This window comes from Pseudochaenichthys georgianus, chromosome 1 (genome assembly GCF_902827115.2).
Source record: "Pseudochaenichthys georgianus chromosome 1, fPseGeo1.2, whole genome shotgun sequence".
In the NCBI taxonomy this organism is placed as follows: Eukaryota; Metazoa; Chordata; class Actinopteri; order Perciformes; family Channichthyidae; genus Pseudochaenichthys; species Pseudochaenichthys georgianus.
The window spans coordinates 5,211,947-5,229,469 of NC_047503.1; the positions used below are offsets into that span (position 1 = coordinate 5,211,947).

Genomic DNA, 17,523 nt, shown 5'->3' on the forward strand with positions numbered 1-17,523 from the left:
AGAAAGAAATACTCTTTCAATCAGATTTGCCTCTGCACTATTTAATCAGTTCTTATCCTGTGTATAAGTTCTCTTTTTTGTTTTTACTTTGAAACCTTAGTAACTAATATTACAAATATTACAAAATACTATTTATTTCAGTGGATCATTTGGCAACATGTCATCAGTTGATAAAGAAATAACTAGTTTTCAAAAATATATAAGCCTCACCTTTTTTAAATAAATGTACTGTGTTTTTTTTTACCTCTGTAACAAAATCAGGAAAATAATAATGAGGGCATTATTTCTTCTGCAAAAGAAAAGTTGCTGTAGCATTTTTTGTTTCCATATTATAGGTACATTATAATAATACAGATCAATTGACCTTAAATACCCTTTTATTCTGTATGTCTGCAAGATCTCTGCTCATCAATAAAACAAACGTGCTCCTTTATCGGAATGCATATTTCCATTTTTTAGCTTTTCAAGTTTGACAAAACCCAGTCATCGTGCTGCAAAAGAAGCTTTGATGCTTATCAAATGACTGAGGACACAGTGAGCAAATAGGATGTGAGCTACTTCTAAAGTTTCACCAACAGTAAACCACTGATATTGCAGGTGTGAAAGGAAATAAATGAACATGTTAAAAAAGTTTCCGCTCACATTTTCTAATTGAATCATCGTGGGACTGTTTGTACATCACACTTGTTGTGTTTATCTTTCTAGAAGGCTTGGGGTGTAGCAGGCTTTTGAACCTTGAGAGAAAAATCCACAACTGGGCAGCCCTGTGTTATGCAGCCCAGAGAAATGATGTCCACATGTGGGGAGAAATACACAGCTAAGTTCTCTGGAGTCACTCCTCCACTCGCCTCGATCAGCAGGGCTGGGAACTCCTCCTTCAGAACATGAGCTGCAACATGGAGCTCCTATGAGGAGAAGGAGGGAGGAGAAGGGGGGTGGAATTAAGTGGCAGAGTGAGTGGAAACCAGGCAATGAAAATTCAAAGTGACAAAGGCTTGTGTGAGTTTAGTATTCTTCACCTGAGGTTGAAAGTTGTCCAGCATCACGATGTCTGCTCCTGCTGCGGCCGCCTCTCGGCCCTCGTCTGCCGATTGGCACTCCACCTCCACCTTAGAGCTGAAGCCACACACTGAGCGGGCCTCTCTCACAGCCTGCACACACACACATCTGTTGTGTTGAACGTCTTGTGAGCAGCGGCGTAGCCACCATAGGGCCAGGGTGGGCCCAGGCCCACCCAGTTTACTCATTGGCCCACACTGAGTCATTTTAATTATTATTATTTTTTTATTATTATTATTATTATAAAAAATGTATTCACCCATTGAGAATATCCAAGCATTCAAAGTGAAATTTAGGTGAACAAATATCGAGTTTAATTAATGTTGTATGTGCTTTGTCCTCTGAACCGAACTCATTTACGGTAAAAACTGATTGTTGGTTCCGGCGCGCGCCATAATAACGTGAGAGAGGCAGAAAGCTGCCTGCAAAATAAATGATGGCTCAAAGTTCACTGATGAACTTTGGTTTTTAAAAAAAAAGCCAGACTCCAAGAAGAGCTCCCACTGCCCTCATCTAGCAGCGATCTATACGATCATTTTCTGATAACAATGAAATAGCCCCGCTTCCCTCTCCCCACGTCTCCCTCTCCCCACGTCTCCTGCTGCTGGGCTGTCAGAAGAAAAAAAAATGTAACGGAAACTCTGCCGCACGGTTCCCTCGTCCCTTGGAAGAGGCGGAGAGGTGGGTGTTTTTCATCTGCTGGTGGACAGCCCGGAGAGATATACACAGGGTTGGGTTGTGACGGAATACATGTAACGGCGTTACGTAATCAGAATACAAAAATCAAGTGTATTCAGCTGGCGTTACATTTGAAAAACGAGTAATCTGATTACAGTTACTTTCGTAAACCTGAAGTGAATACATTTTGGATTACTTATTGGAGTTATTGGTGGAAAAGTTTCCTCACAAAATGCAATATTCATTACCGGCAGAACTGTGTGCACACTGCACTGCGCTGCAGCGTGTCTGTGAGCGAGAGAGAGATGCAGCGTGTCTGTGAGGCCCCGCCCCCGCACGCAGATGAGAGAGATTTCTTTCAAAATATATTGAAAGTTAGAAACGGAGATGGTTAGATAAAATGTGTAAGATACGGTTTATGTTGCATTTCTTTATTGTCGAAATGATGACATTTATAACGGGATAAAATCAAAGTGAATGGCCTGATGCTGCTGAATGCATGGGGCAAGTGACTGGAAAAAGTTTTAAAAGTTATTACATCGTTTCAGATAATAATAATAAATAATAATGATAATCCATTCTATTTAGGGGCGCCTTTCAAAGCACCCAAGGACACCTTACAATTCATAACATATTCCAAGGAAAGGTTTTAAGACAGTACAAAGAATGCAGTCCGGGTGATGTTTTTTATGTGGGGTGCAGATGAGAGAGCTGTGACACCAAGATGTTGTGTTTGTGCTCTTTATAAGCCATTAAAACAGTAAAATACGTGTCTCCTGTTCACCAAAACATACCCATCTGTTATGGAAAAAGAAAGTATTCCAAAAGTATTCTAAAAGTAATCTGCCACCGGTACCGGCGGGGATTGTTGTTAGCTTCTGATGCGCAGAAGAAAAATCTGGCCCACCCTATTTTTTACAGGCTCACCCTAAAGTGCATTTCTGCCTACGCTACTGCTTGTGAGCATACCCGACTTCACGACTCGTGTCACCGGTGTCATTGGGCCTCATGCAGGAAGCCATAAATGGACACATTTCCTCTTATTCTTGTTACAATTTCGCAATAGCCATTGCATTTTGGGACATTTTACAGTTCTACGTGTGGTTGACACTTTATCCAAGATAACCTTACATTAGATTCAGGCTGAGAGAGTATTCCCTTTACAATTACATTCAAAGGAGGCGTAATCAGATTACTGGTACATTTAAAAAACAGTGGGGCTCACTAGAAGGATTACAATGTTACAATACATATAAAATAAAGATTGTTATATTATAGGTAGACCTATTGCCTGCAATGTCTTTATGGATTTCGTACTTGAACTTTTTTTTCTCAAATATATATTTTTTAAATGCTATAATGTTTAAAAAGGTCTTTATTTGTTATTTTCTAAGGTTACATTGTTCTGTTATCTTTCATCATAGACTGAAGTTAAAAACAGCTTGTTAAGCTTTACATTTGATATTGAGGTAATCCAAAAGTTTCAGGAAGTAATCAGGTTACATTATGTGAGACTCAGATTAGGTTACTAATCATTTGTTTTACATGTCACTGGTAATTGTATTGGAATACATGTGTCAAAGTTACCCTCAAAACACTGATTACATTTCTATCTAAAGCAACATACAATAAGTTAAATCAACTATTCAGAACAAGAAAAATGCAGATATATTTCCTTCGAATATACCCTACCATTGTACGTCCTGGATGGTTTGTCCAACAAATAATAGATACGCTTTTAAATTCAAGAAAACCACAAGGAGATCCTATGATCAAATTAAGATTATTAGTTATTTCAAATGGTACGATTATTAAGTGTGCAGGCTATTGAAATACTATTGGTCCTAATAAAGACAATAATATACTTTGGAGAATGATATTGGGTGTGCTCCGACTCTGAAAGGTTTACTCACTGCTCTTAATTAATTTTTTATTTTCCTGTAGCGCCAGTACTGACGCTCTGTAATATCACATGTTGACTTTGTTTACTAGAACAAGTTCATCTTTTCAATTATTTTGTATGTGCGATGAGAATTTGCACATGGCAAAACAACTTTCCATATTTAGAGTTAAGATAAACAAGCGCAGATGGGTATTTAAACATGTTTTTCTCTAAACAGAAACTTTGATTTTACAAAAATATAGCTGCATTAGGTCCCCTTTTCACTTTTAACATTTACAGAAACCAAACGTCCTAAAACAAAAGATGACCTGATTGCAACACATTACCCACAAGACAGCAATTAAACAGAAACACACTGCAAAGAGGAAGGCTGTGCCCTTTTCACCTTGTGTTTTTTAGTACATTATTGAAAGTCTTACAACAGTATTGTTCCTTTAAACAAAAACAACAGTGTGTGGGAGAGAAACTCAGGGATTTTAGCCTTTGCAGACCATTTGCATTGCACACAAACCTACAGTATAACAGTATACAGTATAACACTACAGCAGTGGCGGTTTTACGGGGTGGCACGGGGTGGCAGCTGCCACCTCAGAAAAATGCCTTGCCACCCCAGCTGCCACCCCAGTTGGCAGCTTTGTTTTGAAAGAAAAGTTGTGGCTCATCGGACATTTATGAGAGAAAATCTCTAATGTCCGAGTGCAAGTGAATGCAGCACAAGACGCGAGCCTTGTAACCACTCCCCCCCCTGGCACGATCTTGGAAATATGATTGGCGGCGATTTCCTTTGAACGGGGGGACAGCGCAAAACGAGAAGCATTTTGGATCCAAGTAGATGGAAGGAATGAGGTATTTGCGGTCAGGGTCAGGGTATGGCTGGGGTAGGCTACAGCCATACCAAGAAATGGCTTAGCCCCACCTTAGCCCCACCTTAGTCCCACCTAAGCCCCACCATGAACAATGATGTTAAAGTAAGCAAAATAAAGTCCGCCAACTCACGCGGAGTAAATTGCACTGACAGCAGTTAGTAAGATTGATTTCAGTAGCCACTTGTCTGGAAATACCGAAGACTAGAAACGGTTTTGAAAACTTTTGTCACGTAGTGATCGTCTTCTCAATAGAAGACGACCTTCTGACCAATCACAATCAAGATAACAGCGTGGTGTTGTTGCAGGAAGTCCCGACGGAGAATACTTTTGCGGTAGTACATCTCTATATACATCGATACAACATTACGTGTTGATAGAAATCAACACGTAATGAAATAAGACCCCACGGTTTGATGATTGATAGGTGTGTGGGCTGTCTTTCATTTTGACACACAGAACAATGGGGGCTATCTACCCTTATCCACAATGTAAAGTAATTCACACAGCCTCTTCCCTCTTCTCTCTGTGAGGAGCAGCAGGTTCAGCTTTCAGAACAAAGTAACAAAAAACTAAAATGGCATTCATTTTTTTAAATATGTCGTGTAGTAATAGATTTATTTATTTTTCTTCTCAAGAGAGTACCAGAATGTGTATTTTATGTTAGTATTTCAAAAAATCTCCTGGGCGACAATCCCCCCAGACCCCCCTGAAGGGATTGGGTTTTCAGCATGTGGGGAAATTGCAGGATTGGCTACAGGTCGCCCTTTTTATTTACTACAAGACAAACGTGCCTTTTTATTTCATACAGTTCAATTTGGATTGAGACAGGGAAATAATCTAAACTTCACACGTGGCGTTTCACTGTCAAGGGGAGCGTGAATGTAATTACATTGCAAATACTGACTTGAGCCCCACCACTGTATGGGTTAGCCCTATAGATTACCCAACACAAATACTCTGGAGCCGCCACTGTTTGCGGTCTACAATGACAGAGAAGAGCCTGTCAAGTTTGGCTGTACTCAGCATTGAATCAAAACGCACCATAGCTTTAAATCGTTTGTGATGCGTTTTGCTGATCAAGATGGTAAACGCCACATTCAGCTGTAATAGGCATGCCAACTTGATGCTCTGCTCACGGATGAGTCGATGAGCATAATAAACTGTTAAGATGATGACCTTACGTGTGTATAATATTTTCCTTCTTTGTGGGGGTCTGCCCCCAAAAAACAGTTTTAAGTCCTGAGAAAGTCAAATAAGACGGTGTGTAAAACTTCACTGCAGCCAAAAGAAAGTAACCACTTTGATTTAACTAGGCCAGTAGGTAAGGACTTTCCACTGGATAATAGCTGCAGCGATGTATATGTTTTAGCTGAATACACGTTTTTTAACCCTAACTGAGGCAGTTAGTCACTTCTTTAATGTTTGTTCTTTCTGATGTAAAGTCAAGGTTGTAACTGTTTGCAATGAAGTTGTGGGGCGCTGAACTGTTCTTTTGATTCTTTTGATTTATGATAGTAATTACTTGTCTTTCAAATTTGAAGGAGGGTGAGCAAGCATCTTGAGGAACATTCATCATTAACTCCTCCAAGAAATATAGTTTATTTAATAATAACACTGAATATGTGAATCATAAAAGGGATTGACAGCTGATAGGAATAATATGATTGTTAATATTATCATATTCATATAGACACACATCGATGAGACGGTTAATTAATGTACTTATTGCAGCAGTCTGCGATTTGGTACCCCTGCTGGCCTAAGAGTGAAACCAACTCATTCAGTTAAAATTCATTAAATTACGTCTGCCACCTTATATAGTTATGGCTTTACTGATGTGCCACAATAATGTCACCTAATGTTATTGAGTTAAAATATCAATATTGTGGCTTTCCAAGTTAACATTGATTTATATGACCGTGATTACATCAGCATATACTTCTGCCAGGGGATGCCACCCCTCAAATTCTCCTGCCACCCTCTTGCCACCCCATGAATATTTTTCTAGATCCGCCCCTGCACCACAGGAAAGGGAAAACCCCCAAAAAGCATATTAGGGCCTCTTCAAAAAGTTAGGAACTGTAACTACATCAATTCAACTACATACATAATGAATGGTATTTATATATATACACAAATAAAAAATGTCAGCCACATCAGCTACATAGGGATTGTTGCTAGCTTGTGAGTATGTCTGTGCGTGTCATCTAGTCAAAATGTGTTCCTGGAGACACCTGCTGTAGAGGGAACTACCACCGAGGAGGTGTTTGTGTCTTCGGTTCTTTGTGTATTTACGGTATATCTGTCTGTGGTCAGATTTTGTCAGTGTGATAACCGTGCAAGATGGGACAATGAAACATTATAGATTTGTCAAAATGAAGTCTGAGTTGAAAGATTTCTGGTCTGAGTAGCTTTGTGGGGAACTAAGTGGGGAAGGTTGTCCCCCACCAGTTAACCCTGGCCTGATTTTGCGTTGCCTCAAGCAAGTGTTGGAATGTATAAGAACATCTTTAAGTATATTTTGATGCCAATACTTTTGTACATTTGATTAACAGTTACTTGTAACAGAGTATTTTTATACTGTAGTATAGCTACTTTTACTTAAATAAAATCTCTGAGTACTTCTTCCACCACTGGCCTTAAGTGATACCATTGCAAGGAAATTTAGCTTTTTCTTCAATAGCTTAATATTTGATGGTGGATATTTTGTAATGATCTGTAGGAACATACAGTCTCAGAGTGATAACTGGATCTGTGGTGCAGCTGCCCACCTGTGTGATACTTCCTGATGCCCACACGTGGTTGTCCTTCAGCATCACCATTCCACTCAGGTCCTGTCTGTGCATGGACACACTGCCAACCAGCATGGCGTACTTTTCCACCAGACGGAAGCCCGGGGTGGTCTTGCGTGTCCCAGCCACTTCTCCATGCCAGCCTCTCTCTGCTGCTGCTGCCTGGAGCTGAGAGCAGCGTGTGGCGATCCCAGAGGCCCGGGCCAGGCAGTTCAGAGCAGACCGCTCCCCCAAGAGCAGGCACCTGGCTGGGCCTTTCACAATGGCAGTCAGCGTGATGGCACCTGGGCCTGCATGGGGTAGAGTCATGGAGGATTGACAGTGCATATTGTTTTAGAGAGTTTGCTGCTTAAACCGATGCAACACAGACTATTTGCAATGCTCCTTCTTAAAAAGGCCTTTAAAATGCAATCCGTAACTTCATAGGATTTTTATCAAAATCAAAAATAGAACTCTTTATCTATCCGGGTGGAAGTGTTTTTGGGACGGTTGCCCTATTTTAGAATTAAAGAAAGAAAGAAAACATATACATATAAAAACTTACATAGGAATTGAGATGTGCCAGAAAAACATTAAATGAAATAACTATACTAAAATAAAATATACAATAAAAGAAAGACAAATTCTATAATATAAAATATTTTTTCTACAATTAAGAAGTAAAAGTGTGCACATTGAAATACATAATATAAATACAGTGGTGTATAAATAAGATATAAGAGAGGCCCTACTTTTTGTTTCCGTGATAAGCTTAGGGGCGGGACGGTCTGTAGTGAGCCGTTACTGGTGCGTCTTTTGTTATTGGAGACTTTGCAAGGGACTTGTAATTACATCTATTCTAATATATTGGTGCTTTGGAAGACACTGTGTAATGCCTACCAATCTCCTCTCCCTCCTGGTACACCCAGTCCACGGTGCAGCCGACCTCTGTGAACACTGCTGTGAAGAAGGGGCTCCCTGCCAGGATGCTGTGCGGGGTCTTACACAGCAGCCTGGCCTCCACCTCCTGTGACCCCACACAAGCACCCGCTGGGTCAAAGTTCGGTGTGTCCTCTGCCAGCCATTCTCGTGCCAGCCGGGTCAGGGCGTGAGGCGGGATGCAGTGTGCTGCTTTGTGTGAGGGCATGGTCATTCTGTGGAAAATAACTATTTACTAATAACGAAACTTGGTGACCGAAAACTGAACCCCGATAATGAAGTGAAACAACTCTCAACGTGCTTTCTTGTCTCACAATTACTGACAAAAGCAACAAAAAGAGAACAAACATCTACACATCGAGAGTACATTCAACATATCAGTTTCTAAGCACCCCACCCACCAAATTCCTATTTTGTTGTTGTTTAAAAAGCTCTTTATTGTTCTCATACTGCCTGTGCTGCAGCACCTCTGTTCACCCTCTGTCTGAAACCAGAGCCCAGTCTGCTCTGATTGGTTAGCTCGGCAGCTTCTTTGTAATTGGTCAACCGATTTGTCGGAAATGTCCTGCCCCTTAAGGCCCGGACACAACAATCTGACAACAAAGAACTGACACAGACGGACCCCCGACTGTTGCGTCGCCTCACGTCTCTGCGTCTTGGCCAACAGTCGCACTGGGACACACCGCAAAGACTTCAGCTGACGGCCAAGAAGCACGTACGAACTGCGCATGCGTGAGTGGCAATACCAGAAGACGGCGGTAGTGTGTATTCCTCATTCAAAAGAGGCAACAACCGGAAGACAGACTGCGTGATAACCGAGAGAAGAAGAACAGACTGCGTGATATAAACAAACAACAAATAGCGTGTGCGTTCCATTTTCACTCTACAACGAGAAGCTCCTGTGTCGAGAGCTGGAGTTAAATTAAATCTCAGATTTGCCTTCTTAATAGTTTGTTTGGGTCCCTCACTTCCGTTTCGCTTCTCATGCACTGATTCGCTAGCTGAACAGCCAATCAAAGTGATTTCTTTGGCCGATGGCCTTTGGCCGACTGCCCTGCTGGGTTTTAGGCCGAAAAGGCGTCGGCATGGCTTAAAAGACACGACGGTGCGGGACACACCAATCTGAGTAGGGTGTGTCGACGCTCATCGTCGGCCTGATGCCCACCGACGCCGATAATCGACCTGGTGTGTTCGTGCCTTTAGCCTATCACGTACAATTTGTTGGACCGCTAGCCAGAAGTGTGAGTGTTAAATAGTGATGTCACTATGTTATGGAATTAAACACAGGAGTCCAATGGAGGCGTGTCAGGCTGGGGGGGGGGAGTGTGTGGGAGATAAACTCTCACTTTAGGATGTTAGCCTTTGCTGACCATTTACATGCATAGAAAACCTATATAACCCTCAAATGCATAATAGGAACCCTAGAAAACCTACGTGAAGTGGGAGACATAACAAATCTAGATGCATGCTAAAATGGCTCATTAAATGGTTTGATCAATATCAAAATGATGTTATGGCCTTCACCGTCCCCAGTAAACTCCAGTGAGCACCAGAGATTTTAGAGCAAAGATAGACAACAGTTAATGATCATCTCCTTCCGTCAGTGCCTAGTAATACAATTGTCTAATCATGTGATATTGTTTCCTATTTGACCACAGGCCTCTGAATTAAATACTAAATGAAATCATAGCGTGGCAGTCTTTGTGATAGTGGTAGGCTATATATTTTATATTTGTAATTAAACTTGTGATTTATACCTGTCCACCGTCATTACAACACCAAACGAGGGGCCATCGTATAGCTCAGTGGTTAGTTAACGGGTTCCACCAATCCCGTGGAAGATTTTCATTGAGAAACGGCCACAGACACACGAACACTGGGTGTTTCTCAATCGCGAGGATGCTGGCTTGGTAGTCGCGTTCTTCCAAGTCACTTCCTTCAGAAACAAAGCAAGTATGCTTCCAAGCCAAGGCTTCGAAAAACGAAGAAGAATGGAACAGGCTAACAAGTGTGCCACTCTCTCGAACGGTTTCAACATAAACTGTAGGCCTACCGAAAATAAATACCTCATGATGTCTATCTAATTATGAACTTGCTTTACTTTCACATTTTTGGTGATAACAAGCAAATGTAACAAAGTAACATATTTACCAACACATGTTCTACGCCACTACATACTTACATTTAAATGTGTGCTGCGTCGGTTCAGCCATTCTCCGCAAGGGTTTTTGAAATTGGTCCGTGCGCAAAGCATTGTGGGGATTTTAAGGACACGAAGTCTACCCATGTGCAGCCCAGTGGCGGCGCCAGAGATTTTCTCTGGGGTGCTGTGGGGTAGCTTGACGTTTCATAGAGGGTGCTCAAACATTAAGGATTTACAAAAAATGATATTTTTTAAAGGATTTTTTTTTTCTTCTCTAGCACCAGCGGTACAGTTGCATTTTCTACTGCAACACTCCCCACACGCACACACAGTGCACCCGCGACTGTTACAATGAAGGCTCGATAATCAGCTCACGGCATATAGGTGTAAGCAGGGGTAAAGTGCTATTTTTACAAGTGGGTAGTGAATCTCACCTCCTCTAGGAGGGTCCTCACCTCCTCTAGTGGGGTCCGGGGGCATGCTCCCCAGGGAAGATTTGTTTTTTAAATATTAAAGTTAAAAGCATCAATCTGGTGCACTTTGAGAGCAAAATGAAGAGATCTATGGATTCATCTCTCAACACCCATATGAAACAGAACTGTAAACAGATTTTCTATTTCTTTATAGATATTTTACAAATCACTCCCCTTTTAAAACAAACCGTTTGAGACCCACTGAGATAACTAGACTAAAGTAAACTATCTAAACACGTGAGAGCCCTTTACTTCACCTGAGCTGAGGTGTCAGACACACAGTCTGACAGGAGAGAGTTCTCCCTCCACCTTGATGTTGAAAAAGTTACTTATATCCGTTAGCTTGGTTAGCTAGCACCAGATGCTAACCACAACGATCTCCGGTAGATACCCACCGGTGTGCGAGCTCTCTCTCTCGCTCGCTCGCGCACGCACACAAAACATTTAAGGACAAAAAAACGATAAATTTTTCACTTTGCTGTTAGCAAATAATTTGGCGCTCTAGCTAACAGGAAGTAACTCAGTCAAGTGTCACAAAGTAATTTAGCCATTGGCCTATTCATATCACCTGTGTTGGCTTTATGTTTTTGGTCAAACATTTGTTTGTTTCACATTTGCATTGATGTAATCAATCATTTTTCTAATTTCATTTAATAATAATAATTAATTAAAAAAAAAAAAAAACATATTTCTTGGGGGTGCTTAGGGGGTGCTTTGACAATCCTGGGGGGTGCTTCAGCACCCCCTAGCTCCCCCCTTGCGCCGCCCCTGGTGCAGCCTAGAAATTTCCCCCAAACCAAGGACGCGGCCTCGGTGGAATTCCAAGTATGCTGGAGATTGGAACAGTCCTTCTGCGGCACTCAATGACGTAGCATCCTTGAAATATTGGCTTGGAAACCAGTATCCTTGAGAATAGCTAGAAATAAGGTCTGTGGAAAACGAATCTGTGAGATAAATGCACGTTTTGTTCAGCCGGATAATATCCACATGTCTGCCCTACTTTTATTATTTTCTAATCATAAATCGAATCGATAGATTTATGATCGATAGATTTATGATTAGCATAAGTTCGTTCATGATGTCTCACTTCAGTGATGACATCGTTTGCAAAATTATTAACCGAGTCATTTTCAAGATTGAGTTACAATGATAAACTGGAGTGGCAAAGGATCAGCTGCATCAAGTACTTCATCCAAAAGGACAGGAGGATGGACTTTGTGTTTAAGTGATTTGATCATCAAAGGTAGGCCTAAGTGTAGGTGGAGTTGCAGCAATCTTTGACTCAAGTTTACTTATCAATACTAAACCAAAATTAAATTATACCTCCTTTGAAAGTTTTTAGTCTTACACATCCGACCTGGAAAACTTTGCAGCCAATCTTATTTGTTACAGTGTATCGTGCACCAGGTCCTTATTCAGAATTCTTATCAGAATTCTCTGAGTTTTTATCAACTTTGGTATTTAAAACAGATAAAGTAATTATCGTAGGTGACTTTAATATTCATGTTGACGATGATAAAAATAGCCTTACTTTTGCATTTAACTCTATATTAGATTCTGTTGGTTTCTGTCAGAGTGTAAATAAACCAACCCACTGCTATAATCACACTCTCGACCTTGTTCTGACTTATGGTATTGAAATTGAGCAACTATTAGTCGAACCGCATAATCCTGCTTTATTCGACCATTTCTTAGTAACTTTTGAAATACTGTTACTAGACTACAAAGCATTAGTCAAAAGCTCCTGCAGCAGAAACCTATCTGTTAGTGCTATAGCCAAATTTAAGGAAGAGATTCCACCAATACTTAACTCGATAGCATGTCTGCATGTAAGGGAGGAAACTTATACAAAATGTACACCACCCCAAATTGATCATGTTGTTGATAGTGCTACAGATGCGCTGCGAATAAAATTAGACTCTGTTGCTCCTTTGAAAAAGAAGAAAATAAAACAACATAGATTAGCTCCATGGCATAATGCTGAAACCCGCAAAATAAAGCAAAAGTCGAGACAACTTGAAAGGATATGGCGTTCCACTAAACTTGAAGAATCTCGTATAATTTGGCATATTACTCTCAATGAATATAAGAAAGCACTGCGTAAAGCGAGAGCAGCCTACTACTCTTCATTAATAGATGAGAATAAGAATAATGCAAGATTTCTTTTCAGCACTGTAGCCAGGCTGACAGAGAGCCAGAGCTCGATTGAGCCTTCTATTCCCATAGCACTCAGTAGCAATGATTTTATGTGCTTTTTTAACAATATAATTGTTACTCTTAGAAACAAAATTAATGACCTCTTGCCTTTAACCAGTAGGCCTATAGTGTTATTAACAGCTCCCGGAAACGTAAGTTCTAATATTACACGATATTAAACTAGAATGCTTTTCAGCCATTAACCTTGAACAATTAAATTCAATGATTCTCTCTTCTAAACCATCAACGTGCATGTTAGACCCAATTCCAACTAAGCTGTTGAAGGAAGTTTTTCCATTAATTAGCACTTCTTTATTAAATATTATGAATATGTCTTTATTATCAGGCTATGTTCCACAATCATTCAAAGTAGCAGTGATAAATCCGCTTCTTAAAAAGCACAACCTCGATCCAGAGGTTTTAGCCAACTATAGACCTATTTCTAATCTTCCGTTCCTCTCAAAAATTCTTGAGAAAGCGGTCTCAAAACAGCTGTGTGATTACTTAAAAAACAATGATTTATTTGAACATTTTCAGTCTGGCTTTAGAACACATCATAGCACAGAGACAGCTCTGGTTAAAGTCACAAATGACATTCTAATAGCCTCAGACAAGGGACTTGTCTCTATTCTTGTCTTGCTCGATCTCAGTGCTGCATTTGATACTATCGACCATGATATCCTATTGCAAAGATTAGAGCACTTAGTTGGCATAAAGGGAACTGCTTTAGGCTGGTTTATGTCCTATCTATCTGAACGCTTTCAGTTTGTACGTGTCAACGATGAATCTTCCACGCAAACCAAAGTTAGCCATGGAGTGCCACAGAGCTCAGTGCTCGGACCTATTTTGTTCACATTATATATGCTTCGGTTAGGCAATATTATAAGGAATCATTCTGTAAACTTTCATTGTTATGCGGATGATCCATCCATCCATCCATCTTCTCCCGCTTATCCGTGGTCGGGTCGCAGGGGTAGCAGTTCCAGCAGAGAACTTTATTTTTCCTGGCGACATCAACCAGCTCTGACTGGGGGATCCCAAGGCGCTCCCAGGCCAGCGAAAAGATATAATCGCTCCACCTGGTCCTAGGTCTACCCCTTGGTCTCTTCCCAGCTGGACGTGCCTGGAACACCTCCCTAGGGAGGCGCCCAGGTGGCATCCTAACTAGGTGCCCGAACCACCTCAACTGGCTCCTTTCGACGCGAGGGAGGAGCGGCTCAATTCCGAGTCCCTCCCTGATGACCGAACTTCTCACCTTATCCCTACGGGAGACACCAGCCACCCTGCGGAGAAAACCCATCTCGGCCGATTGTATCCGCGATCTCGTTCTTTCGGTCATGACCCATCCTTCATGACCATAGGTGAGGGTAGGAACGAAAATGGCCCAGTAGACAGAGAGCTTTGCCTTCTGGCTCAGCTCCCTTTTCGTCACAACGGTGCGGTAAAGCGACTGCAGTACCGCTCCTGCTGCTCCGATTCTCCGGCCCATCTCACGCTCCATTGTTCCCTCACTCGAGAACAAGACCCCGAGATACTTGAACTCCTTCACTTGGGGTAAGGACTCATTCCCTAATTGGAGTGGACAGTCCATCGGTTTCCTGCTGAGAACCATGGCCTCAGATTTGGAGGTGCTGATCCTCATCCCAGCCGCTTCACACTCGGTTGCGAACCGATCCAGTGAGTGCTGAAGGTCGCAGACCGATGAAGCCATTAGAACCACATCATCTTCAAAAAGCAGTGGTGCAATCCTTACCCCCTAAACGCACCAGGAGCGTCTGCGCCGCGTTACGGCCGCGCCGTGGTGGTCGTAAGGATCGCGGCCACTCTAGTCAATGGGTGCTATTCCACCACACGTGCCGCGTTACGGCTCAGACGCGTCCCAGAAGCGGCTCGGCGCAGCGCTTCTCTAAAATTAGGATGAATCCTATTTTTGCCGCGGCGCAGCCGTAAGGTAAGGTCGGGCAGGCAGCCCCCCCCTCGCAGGAAGTGGAAAGGTGAGCATCCGGGCCAGGCCCATCCCGCATATATACTAATTTAGCAGACCCCCCTCCTTCATCACAACACCTCCACTACGATACGCACAATGGACGACGAGGTGTTCATAATGGAAGTGGAGAAACACACCATGTTATACGATGTAACCAATGCTTTTTACAAGGACAACATCAGAAAGGACAAGGCCTGGTTTTTAGTCGCTGCAGTTTGTGGAGTGGAAGGTAACAACTACATATTAATGTTTTAAAGTTAATTAAGAACTGCGAGGCTGCACACACGACGCTCCGCTTCTGCAACGTTTTGAAACGCGCCTGGTGTGTTAGGTCGCAGGAGGAGGTCGCAGCGTGGCGCAGCCGCAACGTAATGCGGCGCAGACGCTCCTGGTGCGTTTAGGGGGTTAGTCCACCGAACTGCAGACCCCCTCCCCCATGACTACGCCTCGAAATCCGATCCATGTATATTACAAACAGGATTGGTGACAAAGCGCAGCCCTGGCGGAGGCCAACCCTCACCCGAAATGGGTCCGACTTACTGCCGAGGACCCGGACACAGCTCTCGCTTTGGGAGTACAGAGATTGGATGGCCCCTCACCCCATACTCCCGCAGCACCTCCCACAGTAACTCCCTGGGAACTCGGTCATATGCCTTCTCCAAGTCTACAAAACACATGTAGACCGGATAAGCGTACTCCCAGGCCCCCTCCAGGATCCTTGCGAGAGTAAAAAGCTGATCCGTCGTTCCACGACCAGGACGGAATCCACATTGTTCCTCCTTAATCTGAGGTTCGACAATCGGCCTGACCCTCCTTTCGAGTACCTTAGAGTAAACTTTCCCGGGGAGGCTGAGTAGTGTGATGCCTCTGTAATTGGCACACACCCTCTGATCCCCCTTTTTAAAAAGGGGAACCACCACCCCGGTCTGCCACTCCTTCGGTACTGTTTCCGACTTCCACGCAACGTTGATGAGACGTGTCAACCATGACAGTCCCTCAACACCCAGAGCCTTCAGCATTTCTGGGCGGATCTCATCCACCCCCAGGGCTTTGCCACTGTGGAGTTGTTTGACGACCTCAGTGACCTCCCCCCGGGAGATTGGTGTTGATCCCCCGTCATACTCCAGCTCTGCCTCTAACATAGAGGGCGGAGTTGTCGGGTTCAGGAGTTCCTCAAAGTGTTCCTTCCAACGCCCTAACACTCCATCAGTTAAGGTCAACAACGTCCCATCCTTACTGTACACAGCTTGGATGGTTCCCTGCTTCCCTCTCCTGAGGTGTCGGACAGTTTTCCAGAACAACTCTGGTGCCGCCCGAAAGTCCTTCTCCATGTCTTCTCCGAACTTCTCCCACACCCGCTGCTTTGCCTCGGCCATGGATGAGGCTGCTGCCCTTCGGGTCTGTCGGTACCTTGCAACTGCCTCGGGAGTCCCCCGGGATAACAAATCCCTGAAGGCCTCCTTCTTCAGTCGGACGGCTTCCCTGACCACCGGTGTCCACCAGGAGGTTCGAGGGTTACCGCCCCTTGAGGCACCTAGGACCTTGAGACCACAGCTCCCCGCCGCGGCTTCGGCAATAGAGGCTTTGAACACCGACCACTCTAGTTCAATGTCCCCAACCTCCGCAGGAATGCCCGAAAAGCTCCGCCGGAGGTGTGAGTTGAAGGCCTCCTGAACTTGGTCCTCCAGACGTTCCCAGTTCACCCGAACTACACGTTTGGGCTTACCAGGTCTATCCAGAGGCTTCCCCCGCCACTCGACCCAACTCACCACCAGATGGTGATCAGTTGACAACTCCGCCCCTCTCTTTACCCGAGTGTCCAAAACATACGGCCTCAGGTCCGATGATACGATAACGAAATCGATCATGGACCTTCTGCCTAGGGTGCTCTGGTACCACGTACACTTATGAGCATCCTTATGTTCGAACATGGTGTTTGTTATGGCCAATCCATGACTAGCACAGAAGTCCAGTAACAAACCACCACTCCGGTTCAGATCAGGGGGGCCGTTCCTTCCAATCACGCCCCTCCAAGTGTCTCCATCATTGCCCACATGTGCGTTGAAGTCTCCCAGCAAGATTAAAGAGTCCCCTTCAGGAGCCCCATACAGGACTCTTTCCAGGGTCTCCAAGAAGGCCGTGTACTCTGAACTGCTGTTGGGTGCATAAGCACACACAACAGTCAGAGTTTCCCCCCCCATAACCCGCAGGCGTAGGGAGGCGACCCTCTCGTCCACTGGGGTAAACTCCAACAACGAAGCACCTAACCGGGGACTTGTGAGTATCCCCACACCCGCCCGGCGCCTCACACCTTGAGCAACTCCGGAGAAGAATAGAGTCCAACCCCTATCCAGAAGTAAGGTTCCAGAGCCAACGCTGTGCGTAGAGGTGAGCCCAACCAGATCCAACTGGTAACGCTCCACCTCCCGCACAAGCTCCGGCTCCTTCCCCCCCAGAGAGGTGACGTTCCACGTCCCCAAAGCCAGCTTCTGTCGCCCGGGTCTGGTC

General features: G+C 43.7%; 1 protein-coding gene across 1 annotated transcript in view; it reads right to left on the bottom strand.

Annotated features, from left to right (window-relative positions):
- Window positions 1–398: 398 nt before the first annotated feature.
- LOC117465000 (nicotinate-nucleotide pyrophosphorylase [carboxylating]-like) overlaps window positions 399–17,523 on the bottom strand; it is a 21,587-nt gene continuing 4,462 nt past the window's right edge. The window contains exons 2-5 of the mRNA XM_034108205.2: window positions 8,178–8,431; window positions 7,278–7,588; window positions 1,020–1,151; window positions 399–905 (exon numbers count right to left, since the gene is read on the bottom strand). Coding sequence (XP_033964096.2) covers window positions 702–905; window positions 1,020–1,151; window positions 7,278–7,588; window positions 8,178–8,431 — 901 coding nt within the window. The 3' untranslated portion in view covers window positions 399–701. The remainder of the gene's footprint in view (window positions 906–1,019; window positions 1,152–7,277; window positions 7,589–8,177; window positions 8,432–17,523) is intronic.